Source organism: Ambystoma mexicanum, chromosome 12 (assembly GCF_040938575.1).
Source record: "Ambystoma mexicanum isolate Mex_15411 chromosome 12, UKY_AmexF1_1, whole genome shotgun sequence".
NCBI lineage: Eukaryota > Metazoa > Chordata > Amphibia > Caudata > Ambystomatidae > Ambystoma > Ambystoma mexicanum.
Window position 1 is genome coordinate 540,853,426 of NC_090936.1, and position 15,710 is coordinate 540,869,135.

The window sequence follows — 15,710 nt, forward strand, 5'->3', positions numbered from 1 at the left end:
CGCAAGCTCAACGGGTAACTAATTAATTGAACTCGGCAGCAAGCAAAATCTTGTATTGTATTAACAAAATGACAAGATTTAACCATTCTAATTATATTCATCTCCATTTCATGTATGAATCCTGATAACTGAGCTTGGATTTGATTATTTATATACTAATCATTGCTTGACCAGATTGTATACTGCTGATACTAATTCCGTTAGCTGCCCTCTATGTACAAAAACAAGACAAGACTTCTTATTCAATTTCACCAGTTATGTTTAATGTCTCAATTCTCTCTTGTGAGCTTCAGCTCATTGCTAACGCTACGCTGCATTCAGCCTGAAGCGCCCTGGTATCCTGATCTCCTTCTCTGGGCTTACCAGTGGTCTTTGGCAGCTTCTGCGTCCCTCAGTTTCCTCTGCTGATTGGCAGCGTGTCTCATCGGCATCTCGGTTCCAGCTTGACTTCTCCTTCGATCGGTGGTTCCTGCTGCTCATGTTGGCAGCACGGCGAACACTCTTCGGCCTGACCTCTCTAGATGCCGTCTTATCCTGTCTCCTCGTGCCGGTCTGCAGTTTTCGTTCCTCCCGTGTCCCAAGCATCATTGGGAGGCTTAAGTCTCTTGTCCTGCTCAGGTGTTCCATTTTTGTCCCAACACCTTTAGGCAACCTCCAACGACTAGACCGCAGAAATGTCTTGCCGCTCTTGGCGATCTTCATCACTCCATCCCTCGTCCTCATCTTAGTGATAAAAAAAGTGGAAGATGTACATACGTCTTAGTACTTGTTGTCTCTGTGTTATTAAAGGGAGGAGAATAGACATAAGGTTGGTGGTCAGTAAATAGTGGAGGTTCTTTGTCCCCATTACAATGGTTCATTCAAGAAATGTAATTGGATTTGTTTGTTTATTTATTTGTAAGGCGCTCCTCACCTGAAGGTATCTGGGCACAACAAGAATATGCAATTTTTATATACAATACAAGGTGATTACAGGTAAGATATTTACAATACAGGCAAATACAACAGTAGTGCAAGGAAGGGGTCTACAGAGCGACAGGTTACATTCAATTGTCGTTAGAAATAAGCCATGTTTTTGTGTATTTACTGAAGCTTGAGAAGGTCTGGTCTGGTCGGTTCGGAGGTGCAAGGGGAGGCCATTCCAACATTGGGCGGCTTCTACCGGGAAGCTATTCCCACCTGCTCTTTTTAGGTTGAATTTGGAAACTGTACTGCAACAGGATTGGGCAGCCCTCGTGGGGCGAGAGGGCGATTTTCTGCTGATTTTGTCTTTTAGGTATTGTGGGGCGGCTATATTTAAACATTTGTGAGTGATGGAAACTATTTTGAATAGAATCCTGTCCTTGATGGAAAGCCACTTGTTATCTCTTCTGACTTCAGAGATGTGTTCTCTCTTTGGAATGTGTAAGGCGGTTCTCAAAGCATTATTTTGTAAAATTTGAAGTTTATTGCTGGTCTGTTTGCTGGCTCCTGCATAGAGGTCGTTGCAATAGTTGAGTTTCGGCAATATTAAGGCTCTCGCTAGCGTAGTACAGCTCTTAATAGATAAATAGGGCTTACAAGCGTGAATCAAATTACATGTGTACGCTGTTGCAGAGGAGGTGGCGTTGACTTGCTTACCATGTTAAGAGTAGCGTCTGGGTAAAAGCTTAATGTTTTAGTTTCTTTAGCCACTTTGATAGCGGTACCATCAATGGTGAAAGATGAATATTGCGCATTGAGTTTATTGATATGGGCTGGAGCACCTAGGATTAGGATTTCTGTCTTGTCGTCATTCAGGCATAGGCCATGGGCCGCCATCCATGCCTGAATGACTTTGTACATTTTATTGAGGAGGGCTAGATCTAGGTCATAGTCTCCAGATAGAGGTAGGAGTATCTGGGTATCATCTGCATAGTTAGTATAGATGATACCCAGATGGTCCAGTTTGTCAAATAATGGCTTGGTAAATATATTGTACATGGTTGGGGACACGCAGGAGCCCTGAGGGACTCCACATGTAATTGGGGAGGGGTCAGCGGTTGCCGACTAGGAAAAAACACTAATTGACCTATTGTTGAGAAAGGATTGAATCCAGTCAGGAATTTGACTGCAGAGGATAAGTGTTTTCAAAGGATTTTGTGGTCCACCAGATCGAAGGCGGCCGAAAGGTCTAGTAATAGGAGCAGAGCACATTGTGTTTTGTCCTTGAGTGAGTCAGTTTGCATTTTAAGGTCGATAAGTGCCGTCTCAGTGCCATGGAGAGGTCTAAAGCCGGATTGTCTTAGACCTAGGAGGTTATTACTCTCAAGGTATTGCTGGATCTGGAAATATGCCGCCTTGTCTAAGATTTTGAGGAGGAATGGGACCGTTGTGATAGGCCTGTAATTAGTTGGGATAGTTCGGTCAAGTGATGCTTTTTTTAGCAGGGGTAGGACCCAGGTGTCCTTAAGATTTGTTAGGACTCTGCAAGTGCAAAATTAAGAATTTTAGTTTAGTAATAAATGGGGCCTGGTCTCTGGCGGCTTCTTTAATTATTTGGGCAGGGCAAGTATCGCCTTGGCATCTTGAGGGTTTAAGGGATGCAATGATTTTTTCTACCTCTGTAGTAGAGACATGTGAAAATTCGAATTTAGGTAGGGGGTTTATATGGGTTTTTTCAGGTTCCAGGTGTGAATCTAATTTAGAGATAGTGAGTCTTGTTGCTGCAATTTTATTTTGGAGAGTAACCATTTTTAGTTGAAGCATTTTGTATGTCTGTACACCATGCTTTGGCCTTGATGTAAGGATCTTCAGAGGCAGGCTATGGAAGATTCCAATTCCCTTAGGATCACAAAGAGTTCCTTGGTACTGGCACTGGCTTTATTAATCCTGTCGTCGTACGTTTCTCTTTTGGTCCATATGATTTCAGCTTTGTATTTGCTAGATATTTCATTCAAGTTAAGTTTATTTGCTTTGAAAGGGAGGTTTCTGCATAGGACTTCTAATTTTATTTTTTCTGTGTGCAAAGCTTTCAACTGAGGGGTAAAGCAGGTGTTGAGGTGGGCTTTTGGTTTGCCTTTATGCATTTTAAGTGGCGCAATAGTGTCTAGAGCAGTGGTCTTCAAACTTTTTTATGCCAAAGCCCCCCTGAGCAAACAATAAATTGTTCGGGACCCCCTTGCCCCACTCCTCTGTGTTGGTGTTATTTTTTTTATAACGATAGCTGCGAAATGTGTGATGTCCATACATGAGCACACTGGATTGTTTTGTGTATGAGCCTCTGGCGAGCATGCCAATCAAAGAAGTTGCCTCACATTGAAAAATCCACTAGGCCAGTGTTCTTCAAAAATGTTTGGCCTAGGCTCCCCCTGAGCAAAATTTGGGCCCCCAAAAAATGCCAAATGGACAGTATGTATTGTGAACGGTCACTGCACCCTACTCCCAGGGCTCCCCCACCTGCTTCCATCACAGGGGCTGGGCTCCCTAATTCCACTCATACCCAGTCCCTGGGCTCTCCCCACACCATCACACACCCTGGGCTCTACCCACCCTGCTCCAAACAATATCCCATGGTTCTCACCCATCCTGCTCCCACCACAGTCCCTGGGCTCCCTCATCCCATCCCATTCCTATCCCATTCCCAACACAGTCCGAGAGCCAGTGGCGGTTCGTTAATTTTTTAAGTGGAGGGGAACACAAAGCACCACCTTGGGTACTATTCAAACAGTCTGTTAATGAATATCCATTTTCAACTGCGGGCCACTTTTTCATTGGTGCCTGAGCCAGTGTCATGCTTCAACCCAACCAAGTGAGCCGCCTCTGCCCATTTCTTCCAATCTAAAAAAAGTTTAAATACCACTGGTCTAGAGCTAGGGTCATGGTGGAGTTGTAAAATTCAACCAGCTCTGCTGGGTCCGATGATTCTGATGTAGCATTTAAGGTGGGTAAGAGAAGAGGCAGAAACTTTTCCGTAATTATGTTCCGTTTGCTCCTCGTGAAGGTGGGTGGCGCTAGCTGTTTAGTTTTGGTATCTATTAGTTTGGTCTGTGTAGTGTAAGTGATAAGGTAGTGGTTTGTCCAGGATAAAAGTTGAATAGTTGAGATAGAGGTCTCGTAGTTGAGGTCTACAACCCAGTCTAGTATTCTACCTTTCTCATGAGTAGGTTGATGAATTCTTTGTGTAATACCTAGTTCAACTAAGGTGTCGGATATTACCTTAGCCTGATGGTCGTTAGGGTCATGGTAGCCCAGGTTAAAATCACCTAGGAGTAACATTTGTGAGGTGGGTTTGGTGTTGTCTGAGAGTAAAGTCATAATGTCTTCTTCGAAGGTCCCATTGGGGCCTGGCGGTCCGTAAATTAGGTGGCTGGTTAATGTGCTTGTCTTGGTTGTGGAGAGTTTAACTGTAAGTAATTTGCAGGACTTAACAATGGGTGAAGTGGTTGTTCTGACTTAGCGATGAATGCAATGCCACCCCCTTTCGATGTGACTCTATCAGCTCTTACAATAGTGTCGCTGTCAGGTATGGCCAGTAGGAGGGAAGGTCCTGCAGCCTTGTGTAACCAGGTTTCGGTTACAGCTAAGAAGTCTAAGTCTCCTGGGTTAATTAAATCCGCTATATCCGTGGCATGGGCCACCAGCGATCTAGCATTAATTAGGGCACCTTTTATCAGAGGTCTAGTTACGTTAGGAGGTTGGTGCGAGTCTTTCCTAGGTCGTCTTTTTTGCAGGCCTTTGAAGTACAATTGTTTGTTGCTATCGGGGTGATAGGTATATCATGTAGTTTATGCTGTAGGGTAAGGTTTCTGTTAAGTCTAGAACCACGTCTGGCATTTCTATCGCTAGTAGAGCATGGCTGGTTAGGTGTAGGTTTCCTAGCATATAGGTTTATCCATTGTGATGGGGTTAAGGTTTCAGTGGCATCTGCGTTGGCGGCTAGGTTGGTACTAAGGTCCTTGATAGTTTGGCTTAGTTCAGGTAGGAATGTAGTTGGTCTGATATTGAGGTAGTATGAGTTTAGGTTGAGGGGTGGCAGAAATCTTGTGGGTTTAATCCCTGGTGATAAATGCGAGGTCATGTTTGTAGTTACTTTTAAGATTCCAGAAAAAGGGTGAATGGCTACTATCGTGTGAAGGAAGACCTGAACTAGAAGGTATTTAGACAGTGGCTGGCAGCGCACATGCTGTAGTCAGGAGGCGGCTATTAGTTTAGGTGCCTCTCACAAGTGGCCTGGCAGGCTGCGAATCTGGTAGTACGTACAGTGTACTAGAATTGTATCAGGGGCAAATGTATAGCAAACTGGTCTGATACAAGGAGAACTAGTCTGCGCAAGTTAGCGGTTGTGCAGTATATAAAGCAACACCATGTCTAGCAGTGGTTAGAAGGGCAGTGGGCCAGTAACAGAAGTTTATGTCGGTTCAAGGCAATGGGCAACTAACAACATTATGTACCAATACAAAGCCATGGGTCGATAACATTATTTTGTGCAGGTTCAAGGCAGTGGGCACACGCCAGCAGTATGTGTCAAATCAATGCAATGGGCCAATAACCGTCTTTAATGCAAAATCAGGCAATGGGCAAATACCAACAGCGTATAACAATTCCATGCAACGGGCCAGTAACAGAATGTACCAATTCAATACAATGGGCCAATAACATTGTTTAGTGCAAAATCGGGCAGTTCAAAGCAAGAGGCCTATAATAGTGTTTTTGTACAAGTTCAAACAATAGGCAAATAATAACAGTGTGAGGCAGTACAGAGCAATGGGCCAATAACAGTAGTGTGTGCAGAGAATATAGGCATTGGGTGGTTTGTCCGCAGGAATCAGTAGTTTCAGAGACTAGGGGCAGAGTAGAACACCGGTAGGCGTCAATTCTCAAGGCAGATTAGGCAGTAAGATGCATGAAGTACCCAAGGGCACAGTTCAAGACATTAGGCAATCAAGGAATACAGCGGGCGCTGTTCAGATCCATGGGGCACATATGGTATACATTAGGTGTAGTTCACATCAGTAGGTGCATATGGCATACAGTGGGGCGCAGTTCAACTCAATAAGGCACAAATAGAGTCCCGCAGGGCGTTATTTAGATCAATAGGGCACACATAGAATGCATTGAGACACAATTGGAGACAGTAAGTCTCACATAACTGACATTCTGATCAGACGGACATGCATGGAATACGGTAGGTTAGGGTGCAATCTGTTCACCTGAAAGGGATTTAAGGTGAGCTAGGCTGACAGCACAGTGCAATGGGCACTGAGAAGCAGGAATAGCTAAGTAGGCTAACAGAACAATATAAAGGGCGCTAGGTGCGCGACTAGCTGTATGGCTAACACAGTACTTCAGGCGGTAAGGGCAGTACATACTAGATAGGCTACTGTACTGAAGGCGCTAGGTACAGGCCATGCTGGTGCAGTTAGCAACACGGTGCAGTGAACAAGTGAAAGCCATAATGGGTACAAAGGCAGAGTGCAGATGTGTTAGGACGCTTTAAGGCGCTGTTGGTAAGGGATGCAGGTTTAGACACAATGGGGCGTACTGGAACGTGTTCTCCACGTAATGGGTTATGGTTGTTTACACAAAAACATATTCAAAGCATACAGGACACAGGTAGCTTGACGTGCTGAACATGGGACTACGATGATGCAATGTCCAAAATGCGTGAATGACAAAATGGAGTGCACCATTTTAACATTGGGTGTTACCAAGGAGTGTAGGTAACAATTGGTTCTGGCCCCATGGTCTCACTTCGCTTCCCAGAGGGTTGTCCTCCCCCATGTGGTCCACCCACAGATGGCCACCCCCAGGGTAAGGGTCGGGTAGCTTCTGCCTTTCCCTGGCCACATGAGGGGGTTTTCCCCTCAGGGAAGTAGTGACAAGCTTGCTAGATTCCTCACAACAGGTAAGAAAGGGAAAGGGAGGCAGGGATAGTTTTGAGATAGTTTGCTTGCATGTGCACTCGGTGTGGAGCGATCAGCATGTATCAGTGATCAGAATAGGGCGCACACTTACAGGAATATATACCTCTTCGTGAAGTTTCTGGTAATCACTGGGAAAAAGTGAAATCAATCTGTGAGTGGTTGTGTGATGGGAGATTTGCTCCAGTGTACCCTCAAAGTGTGGAGGCTTGGTTGTCATGTAGATGTTCATGTAACCTGACAGGCGACTGACCGACAATCCTGGGATTGCCCAACACATTGTCAGAAGTGACAGAGCTTGGACTGGACTGTGTGCCAGGTGAGCAAGGTTGACACAAAGGGGAAGAAAAATCAGGTGGATGGGCTGTCTATGATAGGGTCATATCCAAATATTGAGAGGTGGGTACAGAGGGATGGATAATAGTCTGATAATGTATTGTCTGAAAGGACAGTTGATGCACCACTTTGTGTCCCTGAACACGGAATTGCATGTCTTACAACCCTCCCTGTGTTACATGTAGCAAGCATTATGGCACCCTCACGGACTGCATATGTGCTTTAAAAATAACATTTATATATGTTTTTTCTTTTTTTAGGGAAAAACTTTAGTTGCAGGGCCGTTAAGGTGAGCAATACATTGTAACAAAACCTTTGAAATTCAAGCAAACAACTTTAGTTGCAGGGACATTAAGATGAGAACTTCAACAAAACCCCTGAAATTGAGCTAAAGCCACCTTAACTTTGTGCCGATGTTGTGCAGCCTATGACCACAGTGATGATATCACTAATTACATTACAACAGTAACTAGCATTAAGCATGGCCCTTCAGCCATGGTCAGTATGCATTGCTAAATATATTTTAACACATTAATGGGTACTAGTCATGGCCTTCAGTTATGGACAGTAATCACAACTTTTACCCATGTGCACTGAATATTTTAAAACACTAACAAGCTACCAACCATAGGTTTTAGCCTTTACCAGTGGATGCAGCTTTCAACAGTGTCCACTGTATATTATTTACAGGGATCAGGCACTAGCCATGGACTTTGGCACAATACTGGCCAGTGGCCACAATCTTTGACTGTGCCCACTACATATATTCTAACATATAAATGGGCCACTAGCCATGGTTTTTGACCTTGATCAGTTTGTGGTTTTCAACACAAAACTAGCCAGTGGCCACGGCCTGTGCTTGTGCCGACTGTATATTCTGACATATTAATGGGCACTAGCTATGGCCTTTAGCCCTGGGCACTGACTACAACTTTCAGCGTTGCCCACTGTATATTTTAAAACACTGACAGGCTACTAGGCATGGCTTTTAACCATGCACAGTGGTATTTTTGAACACTTACCGACCACTAGATGTGGCCTTTGGTGCTGGCCAGTGACTCCAGCCTTTGTCATGGCCAAGTCCACAGCCTAAATTGTTATTAAGGTAATCAAAGTTTTCATCAGCAAACTTATAAATGATGTTATGCCTAATTCCATTGTTGATGTAATCAGTTATATACAATGCATTTAGTGTTGTCACAAGTGATGTGATTTGTAATGTCATCACTGTTCCCATACAAAATGTAATTAGTGATGTCATCAGTGCTGTGATCTGTGATGTCATCATTGTGATCATAGTCAGCCCAACAGGGAGTGTGAAGTTAAGGTGGCTTTAGCTGAATTTCCAGGCTTTTGTTGCATTACGTTCGCACCTTAACGTCCCTGCATTTAAAGTTGTTTCCTTGAATATATAGTAAATTTGTGGATATGTGTGTGTCTGTTTGAAATGTTCAGTATACTTCCCAACATGCTGCAGACCTGAAATTTGGCATGTGGGTAGGTGGGTAGGTTCCATGGTCTAGACAATGTAAAAAGTATAAAACATAAATATACCTTTGTCTGATTGTTTTTATTTTTTTTTTGGAGGAATTAGCATGCGAAGCACGGGTGCAATTTCTAGTGTAAAATAAAGACTTTGGCATTTATTTTAGATTAATAATTTATTGTTTCCCCATCCACTTTCCTTACTTAACCGTAGTCCTTTTCAACAGAACCAACCGGACAGATTATTTTTGGTGTGTTCTCTATAAGGTGACATAGCCTTGGCACCCTGCTGCTGTTAATTCCAATCCAGAATGTGCTGGTGCATCAAACTCGGGTGTTGGCTGTATATGAGGGATCTAAAGATGTGGTTTCCTCAGCCGCCTTGGTCTTCCAGTGAAGGCTCCATTACCTTTGGGATTGACTAAGCCAGAAATAGTGTTATTCTTTCACCCACATTGTTGTTAGTTTGAGACCCTTTATAGCTGATCTTGAGCCTCTTGGGGCACCTAAAATAGGACTTCTTTCCATGGTCAGTGCAGGGAAAATGGGCAGTCCTGAACACCAACTAAAAGGTGGCTCTATTTGCAAATCACTCTTCTTGACTTTTCAGGATAAGCTGTTCAGTAGTAATTGGTGCGAGAAAAGCTTTGCGGTAAATGGTGCACTGTAAATTACATGGACAGTAACACTGGTGACAACTACCACCTGAGAAAATCAGGCCCGCAGTGAAGCAGGAATCGGGCCCACCTGGGCGTGCCGGGTTGGCCCTTTGTGAATTGCTCTTTTGAGGGGTCAAAGCCTGCCTCTTTGCCAGCTCAAAACCTGGCACATTACTCGCAGCCCTGAGGGCATCGTTTTAGTTTACTTGAGCGTAAATAGTGCAACCCCTCATCTCTACTGCCCTATCTGCCAAGAACATGTTAGCGCTGTGTCCAGTTTCTATGAAAGAGCCTCAGGTCATTTTCCGGGTGACGCAGATCGTAACAAGTGAAAGAAAATATTGTTTCCAACTCCTTTTCCTGCATTTGTCGGACATACCGTGCCCACTTCCATTTCTCACCCCGCTGGACAGACGTGGCTGCTGCCATACTACCAGCATGCGTTTTGATGCTGGTGGTAATGCAATGGATTCCCGTGGAATTCTCCTGAAATTACCAGCCGTAAAAGCAGGCAGATTCCCTGGGAATCCATTGTAAGTGCATCCTGTAGTGGAAAAGTAAATGCTGTGGGATGGTTGAATTTTGCACCAAGGGGATCGGTGGCGGTCCCACTGCATGCAATATTCGCTTGAGAAGAACATGACTCTTCTCTCAGTTATCCCTCTTTTCCTAAGGCATATCAGCTTTTTTTTATCCCCTTGGCCTGTGCTACCCAAACTTGTTACGGTACAGGGCAAACATTGCACCAGTGCTACAATGCACTGACTGGTTCAAAAGAGTTGCACTCGTCTGGCCCAGTATTTTGGAAAAATGCTCATTAGTTACTGTAAAGTACTCAAGGGACGATTCATTTCCTGCTGTGCTTTATATATACAGTGACTCACTGCTGCTCCTCCATTCTTGTGATTGTCTGCCCCCTGTTGTTCATTTTCGGTATTGCACTTGTTTATCTTGGCTTTTAGTAATATTGAAGGGTTAGGTTACTTAGGACTGTCACTTGCCCTGGATTCCTGGGTACCCAGTCATTTCATCTAAAACAAATCAGAGTGGTACATTTCATTTAAGACCATAATACAGAACATATTAAATAAATATATATAGAGTAGTGCGGTAAGGGGTTAAAATGAGTCTGGATGGGGTTGGGGTGGCATAAAAAGGACAGGAAATCGGGGGGCTTGTAGGTGGGGCCCCCACAATTTTAAATGTATTCTGTGGTTTTCGGTATTCTGGTCTCGATGAAATGCACCACTTTGATTTTTACGTCGGTAATATCTCATATAACCGACTCTTGGCTACCAGAAACGTTCAAACTTGATTAAGAGCCATTATAGGTGACAACAGACACAATGATTCCTCCCAACACAATAGAAGGATTTGTCATATTGTTATTACTCGCCTTGTTCGTGTTTATTTGCCTAACCTATTATTTATTTGTATGTGTTCTTTTAGGTATGAAACAAGTCACCAGAGGTTTCAACTCCAAGACCATGTGCGAGGGGCGGAAGTATTCATACACCCTACCTACATTTGCCCTGTCCGGCGGCACCGAGCCCGACTCCAGCTTCCGTCTATCTCGGGAGGACTTCCATCGTTTCCACAACCTCCTCACCTTCTACCAGGGAACCCACTGCTACCACAATTTCACTTTGGGCAAAACTGCCGACGACCCCAGTGCTTTTCGACACATTTTTAGGGTTACCCTTCGGGAGCCATATGTGGACAAGGGCCACGAGTTTGTGACCATTGAGATGACTGGACAAAGCTTCCTGCTGAACCAGATCAGGAAGATGGTGGGCCTGGCACTTTCTGTAACACAGGGACTGGTGCCGGAAAGTACCCTGCCCTCATCTGTGCGTCCGGAGATCAGCTTGAAGATCCCACCTGCCCCGGGGCTGGGGCTGGTACTAGAGCAGACTTATTTCAATTGGTACAACCTGCGCTTTGGTGAAGATGGCCTGCATTCTCCTCTCATATGGGAGGATGCCGAGCCAGCCGCAGAGACCTTTCGGAAGAATCACATATTACCCCTCATCGCTCATGGGGAAATCGATGATCTGTCAATGGCGCGATGGCTGCGGACACTCTCTAAGCACGGCCTGGGTGCCTTCTGATCTTTACTGTTCTATTGTGATTTTCTTTTTCCTCCTTTTACTTTTTGCAATGAAAACCTTTAAATAATAATACTCCAGTCACTGACTTTTCATCCAATGACTGTTAATCGTTCCAAATTATGTCACCTGGATTGGGATGTGTGGCAGTGGGGCTTCATATTCCCTTGTAGGGTCGAACGTTGCAAAAGGTAAGGAAGCTAGATTTCCAGGGGGAGGACAATGCAATGCCCATCAAATGTAGTAGCAGATGGCATTTTAGCTAAAAGGTCATATATGCAGAGTTCCACCTAGGAGCCATCACTAGAAGGTCACCTATTGCACTATGGGGATGCAAGGTAGCATAAAAGATGGCCTTTTGTTTCATATGAGGAAATTGTCAATGTGGCAGATTCTCAAAAAATAGGGCAAATTAAAAGAACACAGAGAACACGCTAGTTTCATTTGCACTATTTTTAGAAATGTGCAGGTCACCTTATTCTCAAAGGCTACCTGCGCATTTTAGGAGTGGCTGCACAGTTGCGCAAAGATGCACTGCCAGCCCCTCTGCATACATTAATATCTGGAGCACGCTACAGACACGAATGCAACCACCTTAAATGGACCATCTCTGTGAAATGACAAAAAACGTTTGCGGGATGGAAATGCTAGTGTGACAGCTGTGGTTTAACCCACGCCTGTCGCGCTTCAAAAGCAAATCGTGGTAGGGTCAGAAATGACCCTGCAATGATTTGTGCCTTTCACTGCACCTTTTAAAACGGCATTTAAACGTGCATCCCATTTGTGAATTCGGGATGCGCTCTTAAATGCCCTGAAATGCCCCCATATATGTGCAAATGCGCAAAGGGCGGAATAATGGCATATGAATGAGCGCCTGGTAGAAGCGCTCATTCAGATACACTTTGTGAATTGGCTTATCCACACCTGTTGGCACAGATCCTCACTTGCTCCAAAAAGTGTTTTGAGAATCTGGCCCATTGTCTTCTAAGTCAGTGCTATTTTATACATAGCTTTCTCAGGGATGCAACAGCCAAAATCACTCTCATTGAGTATCCGCTGTGCTGTATAGGTTGACATCCTTGAGTTTGACGTATTATGTTTACCATTCACCATCAATATTATGGTTGGTATGAAAAAAGCAAGAAAAACCCAGTCTACCTCCAATGTGATAGAATAGGCCATTTGCACACAAAAAAGGCACACACAGTGTACGTGGTGGCATGTTGCATCCTTGAGAGCGATAATTCTTGAGTTATGATATGATATACCCAGAGGTTTCTAAGCATGGACCCGGGGATCGAACCTGTGTTGCTCCGTGTCGTCTTGCTTCCAAGACAAGCACATTGCCCCTGAGCTATCCTCCCGAGAGTTGATAAAGCTATGTAAAAAACAGCTTTGCCTTTTAATACAATGACAACTCAAACACCTGAAGTAAAAAAAAAAAAAAACTAAGCTTTTTAGCTACTTCCCCATACCCCTGGTGTATTGTGTGAAGCTCTATTTTGGAGGTGAACTTCCAGTGAGCGTGTGCCGCTGCGCATTTGTGGCTTTTTTAGCTGATATGGCCTCTTCTACTATCACATTGCAGGTGGGTATTTTTCTTGCTTTTTTAACCCACCTTAATATTGACGGTGAACAGCAAAGTTAAAACAAGATTAACAAAGAGAAATGTGTGTATATAATGAATTTTTGATGAGCAGCCATTATGAGGTGGGGATGTGGTCTAGTAGCTATGTGGCTGACATTGGGTCCCACAGGCCTTCCGTCTTATCCCTGGTTTGACTGAAACAATTGTGTAGTCCTGGGGAAATTATTTACCCTGCCTTTGCCTGAAATCCTACATAGGCATGTATTTATTGAGCGCTTAGGAGTTGGATGAGGAAAGGTGGGGTAGATAAGATGATGAGGGTGGGGCTAGGATAATGTGGAAAACAGTTGATGTTTGAACATGTCAGAAGTGAAAATAGTTCTCTTCCTGGCACCAATCTGTTCTGCAAGGAGTTACTAAGGGTGGGGACTTAGACAGCCAATCTTCAATCACTAAAGCGTTTCTTGGAAATATATCAGTCATAGAATACCCTAAGAGGTCTATGAGGCCAATAGGCATTAGTGTAAATCCAAAGGTATTTTGGAGGTAGATTCTGCAAAGCAGGGGCCTGCAACCTTTAGCTCTCAACGTGTTTTTGAATGCAACATCCATCGGTCGTAATCAGCATAGTCCATTGTGAGGGACCACGGGAGCCATCATCCAAAGCCTCGGAGCCACGGGTTGCAGACCCATCCTGTAAAGCCTTGTGAGTGAGGCACATATTTTTGAATTTGGTCCTAGAGGGTCAAGAGGAGCCAGTCCAAGTCAGAACATTTAACTGCTTAACCATGGTGCACAAAACAGCAGCACTGAGGACATGGCCATCCATGTCGTGTGCAACAGATGTGGCTTGCAAAGGTTGGGCCTGGCCACATCCTGCACAGTGGGGCAATTATTGTTGATAATACATCTAGATGTTTTGTTTTCAATGAACTGAATGTTGCAGATGAATGCTTTTGGGTGGGTCTTGTATATACGGACTTGGCATTATTCATTTGGGGGAGAATGCACATGCAGGAGGGAGTCTTTAAGAAGACGGTATTTAAGGAATGAGGTGGAAGAAATTTGAGACGAAGGTTGCATGGATTGACTGGATTCTTGATTTTATTCAGGAGGGAGACTGTTGTCATAGAGAGCTTTAAGATGAGTACCGCCACGGCCCCAGCTCAGTGTGCCAGGAAAGATGGAGAAGTAGAGGGATTCTGGGGTTCTGAAGATGCTCAGACTTATCTTTGTTAAGAGCAAGTTTGCGGTTGTTCATCCAGCAATTCAGATGGGATCCCAGCAAGGGGAAATGTTTGGTGGTGGTCCTAAGCTTTTGCAGTAGTGTGTGGATCGCAAATTGGATGTCATCTGCGCACAGTTGGAAGTCAAGGTTTAAGGATTGAATCAAATCTGCAAGTTGGTGCATGTAAGTGTTTAATACATGTGGCTTTGGGACTCCACAGTCTGGGAATAGAACCGGGAGGAGGAAAGGTCAGATTTAGACTGTTTCACACCAAGGATCACAGCCATGCAAGGAAAATGGAATGATTCACTCTGTTGAAAGCATCTGAGAAGTCCAGTAGAAGAGTGGGATTGGATGGTGATCATCCAGTTCCTCCAGGGCGAATCTCTGATGAAAAGGATGGTGAATTCCTTGCTGTGCGAGGGACTAATGCTGTGTTAAAGGGGAACCAGCACCCTTTCATTTTCAAACCAATTCTAAATGTGGGAAGTGTCAAGGTTAAAAAAAAAGGATCGTGTTCTGCATAGTACTGACCCATTTATGTTTTCCCATCTCCTCACCTCCAACCCTTCACATCTTGTTTCTTTCTATTCTGTCTTAACTGGATCCCATACATCATACCTGTACACCATCTCGTGTTCAATATCCTCCAGCCTCAAAGCATGTTCTCTGTATAGCCCTCCGCTGCTCTTTATAATGCAGACTGAGCTCTATCTTGATACAATCAAAGAGCGTTGAACCGTAAAGGGCATTTTGTGGCTGTCAGTCTGCTAAAAGTCTGCTTTGGAGTAAATTGCTGGCATGCAGACACTCATGCTTAGGCAGTGTTTGGTGTTTGTACAAAATGCCACATTGAAATTCTGCCCAATTATGATTAAAATGTGGCTTGGTCCAGTGCACAGAACATCTTCCTCCTTGTGTGATACTCCTATCATGGTGACTGTAGGCAACTTGCAAATACATGCTTAACAGATAAACACATTGTAACACAAGCCATGGGCCTAGCAATTGGAGCTTTCTTCCTCCCAACCGAGTTCCAAAATCCTGTAGCCATCGCCAGTTATTTTTTACATCATTTCTTTTTTTACTAGGTTGACTGTAAATGTCTGTATGGTCTTCCGGTCAGACTAGAGCTTTTGAAAGTAGTTGCAAAATATTTTTTTCAACAAAACAAATATTTTGGGAATTCATACAAGTGCATATGTCTTGTGCATGTCTGCGTATTGTAGCTGTTTCTTTTTAACTAGGAAACTTTGTACAATAATTTCAAAACCACCTTTTTTCCCTCCAAGACAATGAAGAGTCACCACGCTGACAGATGAAAAGTGACATTTCTTACACTTTTTAAGATCAGGGTGTGCACCGTCTATAATAGTAAACCCTTTTTTGCACTGTCAATGCATTTATAAATGGGTCATCTCATCA

At 44.0% G+C, this 15,710-nt stretch overlaps 1 protein-coding gene across 2 annotated transcripts in view; it reads left to right on the forward strand.

Annotated features, from left to right (window-relative positions):
• Nucleotides 1-11,569, forward strand: part of LOC138513761 (pseudouridylate synthase 1 homolog) — a 244,011-nt gene extending 232,442 nt beyond the window's left edge. For both annotated transcript variants that reach the window (XM_069628849.1, XM_069628850.1), the window contains one exon: nucleotides 10,811-11,569. In XM_069628849.1, coding sequence (XP_069484950.1) covers nucleotides 10,811-11,472 — 662 coding nt within the window. In that variant the 3' untranslated portion in view covers nucleotides 11,473-11,569. The remainder of the gene's footprint in view (nucleotides 1-10,810) is intronic.
• The last annotated feature ends 4,141 nt before the right edge of the window (nucleotides 11,570-15,710 follow it).